This window comes from Cheilinus undulatus, linkage group 15 (assembly GCF_018320785.1).
Source record: "Cheilinus undulatus linkage group 15, ASM1832078v1, whole genome shotgun sequence".
Taxonomy (NCBI): Eukaryota; Metazoa; Chordata; class Actinopteri; order Labriformes; family Labridae; genus Cheilinus; species Cheilinus undulatus.
The window spans coordinates 36,071,444-36,083,598 of NC_054879.1; the positions used below are offsets into that span (position 1 = coordinate 36,071,444).

Here is a 12,155-nt window from a genome sequence, read left to right on the forward strand (position 1 = left end):
ACACCTTATCATAACAAGTAATTACCATGCTGGAACAAGCCTTACTTACATAACCATGGTCCTTATAAGCTCATAGCTGTATTAGAGATTTGTTTTTATAAAGAAGTGGGTGCTATTGTGATCTGGTGGTGGACAATACAGCCACATGAGCATGAGGACAAAGCTCTGCATTAATTAAACATTACCCACATGTCTCTATACTTTAATAGGAACTAAAAGAACAACAAAATCGTTGGATAGTGTGACTCAAATTTGCAGAAAAAAATGATAAAACGTGGCGCAACAGCCTAACCGGACAAGCAATGTGTCTCAACCGGGCGATGGGTGATTGTTCTCGGCTTGTAGTTCACTCCTCCTCCTTCTGTCAGGGGCTCCGATCGTCCCCTCCACGAGTCCATTGTTTATTGTGTCAGTGTCTACTCTTAAACACGCAAACTATTCATTTAAAACAATGTGGTTTTATACAAAGAAGGGTGTGGTATGAACACAAGACGACACACGAATCTGAAAATGCACTTACCTCGACGCGAAACGATGTGCAGCCCTTGAGAAACTCCTTTATGTTGCTCAGACACTCGCCGTCGTTCTTCGGTTCTGGGTAAATCTGGAAAGACGGAAACGCTGGTTAAAGAAATGCCTCCAGCTCATTCCATGGGTTTATTCTTTTCACGCGGCAGGTTTTTGTGAGGGACAGAGTCCTAAAAATATATCTTCTTCATTGTACACAAACACTGTTTGCACTGGGCCTGACACTCAGGGAGGCTGAACGCAGATCCCGCAGCGGGGAAGTGGAGGAGGCTGTGGAGCTGGTCGAGGGAAATGACGTCGACAAATAAGGATCCCCACTGATGGCGTTGTAGCCTATGGATGCACTGGGTCTTTTTAAAAAAGACAGAACAACTCTTCCCTCATAAAAAAGGTTGACAAAATATTTAATAAAGCTTAGTGAATCTAAAGCAGTGCGATTCTCCCGTTGCTTCCATAAAGTTGATTGTATCCCTTAAAAATAATGCTGACCTTAATGAAGGATAGATATGGTGTAGAGCTGATATTAAAGCCTTTTGCATTAGTTTTAGACACGTGCTCCATAAAAACATGAAACTGACATTATAAATTGACGATATATATTTGTAACAATAGAAGGATATACTTTTTTAAGCCAATATTAACAGTCAAATTCTTTTTGTTGCCCAAAGCTTAGCACAGAAACGATTGATAGGTAACTTTTAGTTCAAGAATTTGCAAAATATTTCAGCAAATCAAATCTGTACCTTTTGTATCAAGAAAATGTTAATGTACAAGATATGTTATTTTAAATTAGTGCGTATTTATCTAAGACTTAAGTCTCTGAGCAATTTCTTAAATCAATAAACGACATTCAATGTTTTCTTTTAAAGTCAAAATACATTTATGTGGTTCATTTTTCTAAGTATCTGTTAAATTGATCAAGTAAGGTGCTTGATCACTTATTTTAGGGCTTAATAGTGCCCCCTGGTGGATATTTCATACAATATTGCATTTATCAAATAGTGTGGATGCTTACTCAGCATCCCCACTAATTAACTCCAATCAGGGCTGCCTCTATAAGTGGGGCCCAAATAGTATTTGCTTCATGAGGCCCTCTGCTATAGAAAGCCTTCAAGCACTTATTTGACATAGGCAATATCAACCATGGGTCTAAACATACTCACATTTTAAGTAGTCGTAGTCAGTTTTCATGCAGTAGTAGGCAACTAGGCCTTAGTAGTAGAGCATAAAATGTTACTATTAGAACTTGTAAGGCTAAAAATTGCTTCCATTTCTAATAGATGATGTAAAAACATCTGTTTTTTTGCCTTACAAGTTGTACTAGTTAGCCAAAAGATGTCAACCAATACTAATAGTGGACCGTTTTCCCCCCTCCAAATACTACTAATAAACTCAAAGGAAAGTTCAGTTCAGTGTGTTTGCTTTTGTCTGTCACAATGAGAACAGAAGTGGCAGAGCAACAGAGAGTGTATTTATCAATTAATTATGTATAATTTAATTTCTATGATAATAAGTTAACATACTGACTGTTTGTATATCTGGGTGGGGTGCCGAGGTAAAGTCCGTGTGTAGAGCCACTGGATGTTCAATTCCTTTGAAGTATGTATCATACAGATAGCAGTCTGATTAGTATAAAACTAAGAAAAGAAAAAAAAAACACTGAGGCTTGTCTTTTGTGATGAGGACCTAGGGGCAAGCTTGGCTCTGAAACATACATTTGAGTTTACTTGGACTGAAATTTATTCCTTTACCAAAGAGCCAGACAACTGACTCCACCTATGTAAAACTAACACACATCAGACTAATCTATCAGCCAGACCATACATTGGCTTCTCCTAGGCTAATAATAATACTGAATATTTTATCCATGTTCTGCTTCAGATTATTTCCTTAACATACATATATTGTTCTTATATAAAGGGGCATCTCTACAATATTTGACTTGATAAAAGTGATGTCGTATCTTGCCTTGATTCAGAAATCATCTGATTCTGTTTTGGTATAGAACTAGTCAAGTTATTGTTGAAAACTGAAAAACTAAGTGTTCAGTCTCTTTGGTGGGCAGTCTTTGGTACTGCTTTGTATTACTGGCATTTCTGCTCTGCAGTTTTCTTGTTGCTCATTGATATGCTAATACAATACCAAATAGCTAGTATCATTAGCCATAATATTTTCTGTTGACATCAAGATGCTGCCACTTTTGTACTGCTGCAGTCCAGGTTACAAATTGAAGGCCTATAAATGTAAAAAAAAAAAAAAGGCAAATCATTATCATTGGACTGCTTCTTGGTTGTTCAACAACTAAAAATCTGTAGAGACATCAACAGTGATATTTCAAGTTAAGACATTTAAAACCATCAGTTCTTGTTTCTAGCTACATCCACCATTTGACTGCATTACAGAGGGTATAAAAAGGGTAAATAAAAAGAGTATAAATTCCCAGCTAACAATGCCAGTAAGCTAAATGTAATGATAGCTAAGGACTGATTGAATGCTAAAACATTAGCAATTGCTTGTACCCTAGCATTGACTGGGTTACAGAACATATTAGAAAGGCTATAAGCCTCCATTTCCAGCTAACGATATTTGTTTGCCAGTGTAATGTTGGCTAGAAATTGACTGAGACTAAATCTCAGCTTTTGTGACTTAGCATTTTTGATGAATGACAGCTGTTTTGTTTTGAAAACTCAATAGCAACAATAAACTAAGACACAACTAGGCAACACTATTATTCACATTCAACCTTCTCCTAGCTTACTGTACTACAAATTAGCTAACCTAACCATTAACGTTGAGGGCAGTTGAGGGTTGAAAGCTAACTTTAGCTATTGTAAAATGTGAATTTATGGGTTTCAGTTAACAGGTAAGAACCAGCTACAACTTACAGCTATCTATCATATTCCTAATGTTAGGATTACAAGAACACAGTAGTATGATATGAACAACAATACTTGAGCTTCCCACACAAATTATGCCATGAAATTAGAAGTGGCTGAGAAAAAAGGGTGTATGTAGAAAAGCATACAGGGCTTGGTTGTACTGTCAAAGATTACATTGAAACCCAATAAAATAACTGTTTCACTTTACATAACATTGCATCAACCTAAAGCTAGCTCAACGCCATGAAAAACTGAGTCAAACTCTTTTTTTCAATTAAGGTTACCACCAATAAACTTTGATTTACGAAAAAGAGATTACTCTGAAACTGTACAGCAGGGCTTTGCTTAAATCTAAATTCAACACAGACTAAAGACATGAAAATGGTTTACTGTATTATCTTTGGTCAATCTAGAATTGTTATGGACAGTGATAGAAACTTTCATCTGACACCTGCATAAACAACTTTAATCAGCCAAACTAGTATTTTATAAAAGCAGTGAATAAAGTGTGGCCAAAACAGATCCATGAGATCACTATCGGGGCCTGACAGAGGCACAACAATACACACCAATGACTTACCAAACCAGGGTAAGTCTACACTACTCATATTGAAAAATATGTCATAGAAAAGCAGTGAGCATGATGCTGGACTGTAATAATTACCCTTGCCACCATTTGCGCCAATATACTTCTTTGATTATGTAAATATAGCTTATAATATGTTCTTATAAGTTTCCACTGGGACTAGCAGTTTGTGCAACATGAGCGCCCTCTACTGGGGCCCTTGCAGACTTGAGTGGTGCAGCCTGTACATCATTGCCAATCTGCACAATGCTGTCCCTATGGGAAGTTGATTTGTAATAAGATCTTTGCATTTTTTTAAATGTCATCAGAAATACAGTGCCTATAAAAAAAGTATTCACTTCCTTGCATGCTTAACAACTTCAAAGATCTTATAAATCAATCGAGTAAGTATTTATTAGATGCACCTTTGGCTGCAATCAAAGCACTGAGTCTGTGTGGATAGGTCGCAATCAGGCTTGCACATCTGGACATCACAATTTTACTCCATTCTTATTTTCAAAACTACTCAAACTCTGTCAGATTGCATTGGATTGGACCTGAACAGCCCTTCTCAAGCCCAGCCATAAATTCTCTATTGGATTACGGTCTGGGCTTTGACTTGGCCACTCCAGAACATTCACTTTTTTTGTTTTTAAATCACACCTGTGTAGCTTTTGCTGTATGCTTCAGGTCATTGTCTTGCTGGAAAACAAATCTTCCCCCAAGCGGTAGTTCTCTTGCACACTGAATAAGACTGTCCTCCAGGATTTTCCTATATTGTGCCACATTCATTTTACCCTCTACCTTAACAAGTCTTCCAGGGCTGCCGAGAAGCCTCCCCACAGCATGATGCTGCCACCACCGTGCTTCACAGAGGGGTTGGTGTGTTTGTGGTGATGTGCAGAGTTTGGCATCCATCAAAGAGCATCTTGTCTGATGTCCTAAAACCACCATTATGGTCTCATCAGACTAAAGAACTTTCTCCCACTTGACCATGGAGTCTTCCACATGCCTTTTGAGTCTAGTCAAGATTTAATATGAGTTTTCTTCAACATGCCATTCTTCCATAAAGCTTTGACCAGTAAGGAACCCAGTTGGTGTATGCAGAGTCTCCCTCTCAGCTGCTGAAGCTTGTAACGCCTCCACAGTTGTCAAAGGTGTCTTGGTGGCCTCTCTCAGATTTACACATATCCCATATTCCTTCCTTTTCTTGATGATGGGCATCCCCTGACTTAGAGTGTTCTTTTGTCTTTATTGCACAATGGTAGCCAGGAATACTGATTAAACAGGGACTGAACCTTCCAGACACAGCTGTCTTTATACTACAATCACTTGAGACATCCTATTCACTAATTGTGAGACTACTAGCACCACTTGGCTGGACTGGACTCTGTTGAATTAGGTCAGTCCCTTTAAAGGGGCTGAATATTTATGCAATCACTTATTACACCTCACATATTTTTGTTTAATTGACACAACTTTGCATAAATCTGTTTTATATTAAAGATGGTGTTGTATTTTTTGTCAAAAAGCCTTTTTTACTTAACCTGGCACACCAGACACATCCATCTCATAGACAGCGTTTGGGAAAGGGCAGAGCCGTTAAAAAAACTTGGAGTGTGATTGGATGAACGTTCTGTCTGTCACATCTTTACAGGCCAATCAGAGCAACAAAACATATGACGTAGCCGCTTCCGAGGCTCGCCACTAAGGAGGAAGTTGAGAACTGCATAACGCGAACCATGGCGACTTTAGACATGTCAGTACACGACTTCTGTTGTTTTTGAAAAGAAAACAACTCAATGGTGTTCTTTGTTCCTCTTTTAACAAAGAAATGTCTTCAAGTTCTGATAAAGTTCAAGCTTTAGCAGCATCCATGCTAATGTCTTGCGCCATAATTGCACAATTGGCCTCTTCTCACTGCTTGCATACGTCACGACTCTGCCGCACTCGAAAGTACTGCCCCTAGACACTGATTGGTCCTGTCACTTTCTAACCGGGCACAAATGGTTCAGACGGGAGCTTTGCAAGATGGATTTGTCAGTAAGAAACACGGAAACAGGTGAATCAATCTGCTTTGCAGGGTTAAATTTTACCATGATTGACTTATAAAATCCATAAAATGGTAAAACATCCAAGGGGGTGAATACTTTTATAAGCACTGTATACTGTATAACCAGGTCTACACATTGAATAGATGGTATTTTTTGTATAGGGGTTATAACAAGTGTGTTAAGTTCCCTGCCCTCTCTACCCAGCAAAGGAAAAACCTACAGTAATAATATTACTGCATTGTTTATGCTATCTCATACCACTGGGATTAACGTGGCATGGAAATAGATAAATGTTGTGAAAATATTTTAGTGGGAAAGGGCAGTGGCACTTAGCTTGTGACAGTTTTCCAAGTTTTCTACAATCCTCTTAGCAGTTAGATGTCAATAAAACATATTAAATCCTGTCCAAATGAGATAGCAGCAGATTTGACAGACTTTAGATGATAATGCCTCACTGATTTGGACGAGGCACCTATTTCCCAGCTGTTCCCCTCCACCCTACTCCCAAGCCTAAAAAACAGCATCAGGGAGAGGCTGTCTTTTAACCCACATTCTATCCTCTCGTGTGAGCAAAATGGTGAGACATGATTCGGTTATGTCACACAGACAGACAGACATTTAACGACACCCCCATTGTCGATGTGAGGTGGAAAATGGAGGAACCTGTTTGCCATTTAACAGGCACATTTTCTCACGCTTGTGTGGAGGTGCAGTGGGCAGAAGAGGCGCCTCTTTTCAGGAAAAAAAAAAAAACATTGCCTCCCTCAGGTGGCTGTCTAAACAGGCTGACGCTATACGTTGACAGACACAAACACGGTGCTGTTCCTTTAAATGGGGAGAGGGTCCATCTCCGTCTGTGCGCCTTTGCAGTCAATGGCGGCCCACTCTTATTGCTGTGGTTTGTGTATCCCTGGATGATCATGTTGTGTGCATCAAAATACATTGACATACAAGCTGCATCGCCCTGGATTAAAGAGGAATTTAAAATAGGGACTAGAAACGATAACGCACATCTGTTGAGTGTTCAGACCTGCATTACAAGCATATTAAACAAGGCCTCCATATCAAGACTAAACCACTGCTGGATCTTATGAATAATGTGATCATTATTTCTGTTATGTGTGTTGTTTTCTTATTTGGAGCAGGCGGAAAAATACGCAATGGAAAAAAGAAGCCATAGCCTTGTGTTTTCACACAAGCTGACACACGTATGTGCAGCCATATAGGGCTGTTTTTCGCAGACAATAACCCGAGCTGCCGTGACCTACAAAAGAAATCGCCTCATGGACCAGTGGGCAGAAAGAGAAGCCAGACAACAAACCAACAGCGTCGGTTTCACGGATCTGGGCAGCACACAGACGCGCTGACGGGGCGGGCGGTTGGTTATGCAGAGGAAAGTGGTGCTGGTGGTGGTGTTAGTAGCGGTGGTGGGGTGAGAGGAGGGGGGAGTGTATTGCTCTTACTTTCTCCGTGGAGCCCGGGCTGAGCCGCTCCAGCAGCCTGCACAAGACCACCCCATCTTTCAGGGAGGTCTGCAGAAACGCTTCAGGATCCGAGATGGTCTTCTTCGGCGATTCCAGCACCCCGAGCGTAATCAACCACGTAACCGTCTGTTCCGCCGAATTCATGTCCAGTCACAACAGATCCTTTTCAACAAAGCGGCTGCGTTTAGGGGTATCTGAACAGCTTACCGCCCCGGTTACGCTGTCATCTGTGCGTTAGAATAGAAACATCATTAATCCAGAAAAATGATGCATGGGATGTCGATGCGGGATGCGGATGACGGCTGGCTGCTGGTGGATATTCAGCAGGTCTGGTTTCCTCCCCTGAATGGTGTGTTTTTTCTCCCCCCTCCAACCTGGCAAGCTGTCAAGTGCGGTTCGCTGTGATGCGTTCAGGCACTGGTCTGCATACATGCGCATCGCAGCCGCCAGCCACTCATCCATTGGATGACATCACACAAGAGGGACAAGCCCGTCCGAGCAGTTGTTACAGGGCACTTCAGCGTGACATGAATAGGCTTCCTCTGCGTGGCTTTGCATATCCTGCTCTTTTTTATCCGTTTATTAAAGCCACGCCACAGGCTATCTGTTGTTATCTGCTGTAAGCCGCAATGGTTTCAACAGGCCTCCATTCAAAGCAGGCGAGCTGGCAGGTCAGATATAGAACACAGGCTTCAACTGTGGGTGCATTTAGAGATATACTTAATACCTAAACAAAACAGACAGAACACATCTGGATTTAAGCACTCCATCTTCATCTTTTATATGAGAACAGTGGCTAAAAAGATCAAACAGGGTATTAAAAGAAAACAGGATATTTTAGGTTATTTTCTTCTACTCACATCACACATTGGGAGTCATAATCCTTTGAAAAAAACAATCCTAAATGGAAAAATGTGTCCACACTGACAAAACACATGCCACAATGCCATAAGTCCACATCATTTTATTTTCATGAGTAAATATGTGCACATGAGAGGTGACCTTTATATCCTATAATCCATTGTTTTCCTATGTACCTGCTTAGTTTCAGCCCTGAACTGCAGCCTGCCGTGACAGATATACACTCTGTGAAAAAAACAATGTTTTCAAAGCTTAAACAGTCATAAATAATCCAACATTTTTTAAAAAATAGGTACATTATTATGCCAATTTTTAACAAAAAATGTAAAAAAAAAAAAAAGGCTCATGACTCCTCCAGAGCTTTGAATGTAACATGCTAAACTGAAAATAAAGAGGTTTGCACACACAAAAAGTTGTTTAAAGACCACACATAAGTGCTTTTAAGCACATTAGTCTTAAAGAAATCTATATATTAACAATAAAACAAGTAATCATATATTGTAGCTGTATTTTTGTGTTTCATTTTAACATTATTTGATGCTTTTTTTTGCAATAACTACAGTAACCTCTTTAATCACTGTTTCACCACTTGTGCTACTATTCACCTATTTTCTTTCTACCTTTACAATTCCCACATTTTCACCATATTTTTCTGGCCATTTTTCCCCACGTCATCATTTTTGCCACCTTTATTGGCCATTTTACCACCCGTACCACCAATTTCAGCCCCTTTTAAAGGTCACATATTTTGCAAAATACATTTTCAGGCTTGTGCCCCTGGCCTGTCCTCGATCCCCCCAAGAATAAGAAAAATCCATTCCCTCCCCACTTCTCTTTCTCCGCCTTTCAGAAAATGTGTGCTGAAACAAGATTTTCCCCTCATGATGTCATGTCGGGAGTTAGCACCGCCCCCAGGTTTGGTTGGCCCTCCCTGCTAGAAAGAAAGTTCCACCTTCCTCCCCAGCTACCAACTGAGAGGAGGATCAGGAGAGCCACATCTATTAAGCCACATCCATTTCCTGACAGGGGCAGAGTCAGGCAGCTCATTAACATTTAAAGCCACAGACACAGAAACAGCTTGTTCTGAGCAGGGCTGAAACAGAGGGGTTTTAAGACATGCTAAACAAACAAGTGTTTTTTAAGCAGCAAACTTCACAGGCATGTTTTAGGGACCCCTGAGACCAATATAAACTCATCTTATAGGGGTAAAATATGTGACAGCTAAGCCATTTTTGCCACTTTGAAACCCTTTCAGCAGTTTTTCTGCCCTTTTTTTCCACTTTCTCCTTTTGTTAGCTCTTTTGACCCATTTTTGCCACTAATACTCAGTTATCATCTCCCTTTTTGCTAATTTTTGCCTATTTCAACTGCATATCACTATTGAACACGCCCATTTCTGCCTCTTAAATTCAGTTTTAAGAAAAGTGGTTTACATTTTTAAGAAAGATATATACTAACTATAGCATAAATAAATTATATACACAGTGCTTAACAAATTTATTAGACCACCTGTCTCAGAGACCATCCAGCATCATGAAGTGCTTTATTGCAGACTCTTTCATTTTCAGTGAGCTCTCCCCGTTTTACCATTTTGAACAGCAATGAAGAATTTCAAACTGAATTCACCTTTTTGTACCCAAATTTGAGCCGGCTCACTAGGCTTCTCTGAGAAGTCCAAAATTAATCAAGCATAACATTCAACCACTAAACTCATTTTTCTGTTGAGGAATGCAAGTAAATAACTATAATTTGTCATATTAATCAAGAAATAATAATTTACTATTTTTTCAGTATTTTTGTAAATCAGTATATTTGAAAATTCATGGATAACAATAATAATTATATTTTAGCATTAAAAATATCATTTCAGTAAAAGAGCTTCTACATATTTGTGTATTAACCATTGCAGAAACATAAAAATGATTTTGGTTTGATCATTTTTTATCAATGCTGTTTATTTAGGGCAGCTGTGGCATAAACCTTACTTTGGGTGGTGGTCTAGCAAATTTGTTAAGCGCTGTATACATTCTATTTTTATTTCTATTTTGATTAATTTATTTTTATATATTCATTTACTTGATCTTAATATATATATCATAATATTAAAGTGTTACGTGATCATAACCTTGCATTCTGTGTCCCCTCGTCATTAGTCATCATCTCATTTTTCCTCCTCCATAAAACAAATGGTCTGTTTGTGTTGTGTATGTTTTATTTGTGTGTATATGTCTGAGTGCATATGGCAGAGGTGTTGCTAAACAAGAATTTATAATACAGCCCTGTCATTATGTTTGTCCTGAGGCAAACTGAGAATAAAACATTTATGGTACCTGTCACTTTCATGCAGGAAGTGGTGGTGGAGGAAAATAAAGCTTCACTTCACATTTGGCCACCAGGTGGTGCTGTCCACTCAGACTAAGGCTAAATATAGACACAGAAACTGCTAAGTCAGCAACAAAACAGTGATCTTAAGTTGAAATAAAATTATTTGTAAATTCCTTCTCTGATGTTGGTGAGATACGAGAACATTTGTGTTGCAAGGTGGTTCTTTGAGCTTATTCTTCTCTCACAAGATTTTAACTCTTACTCTGTCCTTTTGGGTCTTATTGTTTATGAGAATACACCTATTCTGCAGCATTGCTGCAACATCTAGCCAAAATATATGTTCAAAAGATAGGGAAGGTTTTAGTGATTTGAAGGCCCTAGACAAAAATCTATTTAAGGCCCTTCTCCATTTTGCCAGAAGCAACTCTTTGCAACCCTAAGGTTATTCTTACTTGAAGCTTTCGACTTTTATCCTTACATAATTGTTCATAAGCATTGATTAAATGATAAAATTAGCTTACATAAGTTGTTGTACAGGATGCATGTGTTATTAAAAAAGTGATGTATATATTTGTTCCCTTTTCTCTATCTGAAGGAATGTGAAAAACTTACAAAATTTCCATGACAACCAGAGCAAGCTGCAGGGACCGACCGCGTTCAAAAGTGCTAGTTCCTTCCCAACTCCTCTCCATCCTCGTCTTCCTTGTTTTGACTGCGTGTAAGATAGAGAAAGAAAGAAAAGTGGGAGTGTGTATGTTGTCAGGAAGGCTGACTCCTGAGGCCGGCCATGTTCTAGACATGCAGTGTCGAGGGATGCCGTTGCGCCTTTGAGGTCCTGTCGCCATGGGTATGTAACCAAGGGTGCTACTGTGTGGCTCCAGGCATTTCTTATTTTCCATTTCCAGTTCATCCATACATTTGCTCCACAGGAAAATACTGGAGTCTCCTTGTCTTCTTGGGTCCGTGTATATGAAAAAAGATTCAGAGAGAATTAGATTTTCTGTTTCATAAGGATAACAAGCTGTGATGGGCCATCCATTTACAGTCAGTGGTCCCTTTATCAAATACACCTGCATAGGATCATGTCTTATCATGACATTCTTATCTGTACTACATTCTCTTGATAAATAGATAACTCTTTGGTCTGTAAAACTAAAAGCTTCTTACGATATCCTAGCTCATAGGAAATGCCACACTTTAAGGGTCACTTACTGACAATATCAGCACTCTGCAGGCAAAATATGCCAGGGTCTTTAGCTTTCTTGAGAGAGCAAGGCTCATCTTACCAAAACATACCCACACCTAAGTGCAAAAAAAAAAAAAACCTGTGCAGTGAGTGAAACTTCCTCTTTGAAGCCACAAACAAACATGGGCACAGATACACTAAAGATCAGCCTGAAGCAAAAGGCATGTATTATTCTAATAAATTTAGATAAAATTAACTGAAGGAAAAGAGGGA

General features: G+C 39.3%; 1 protein-coding gene across 2 annotated transcripts in view; it reads right to left on the bottom strand.

Moving 5' to 3' along the window:
- arhgef7a (Rho guanine nucleotide exchange factor (GEF) 7a) overlaps positions 1-7,764 on the bottom strand; it is a 46,180-nt gene extending 38,416 nt beyond the window's left edge. Inside the window, exons 1-2 of one of the 2 annotated variants that reach the window (XM_041807273.1) lie at positions 7,490-7,764; positions 521-604 (exon numbers count right to left, since the gene is read on the bottom strand). In XM_041807273.1, coding sequence (XP_041663207.1) covers positions 521-604; positions 7,490-7,654 — 249 coding nt within the window. In that variant the 5' untranslated portion in view covers positions 7,655-7,764. Of the gene's footprint in view, positions 1-520; positions 622-7,489 lie in introns of those variants that run through there. The other variant, XM_041807272.1, reaches the window with a different exon arrangement.
- Between the last annotated feature and the right edge of the window lie 4,391 nt (positions 7,765-12,155).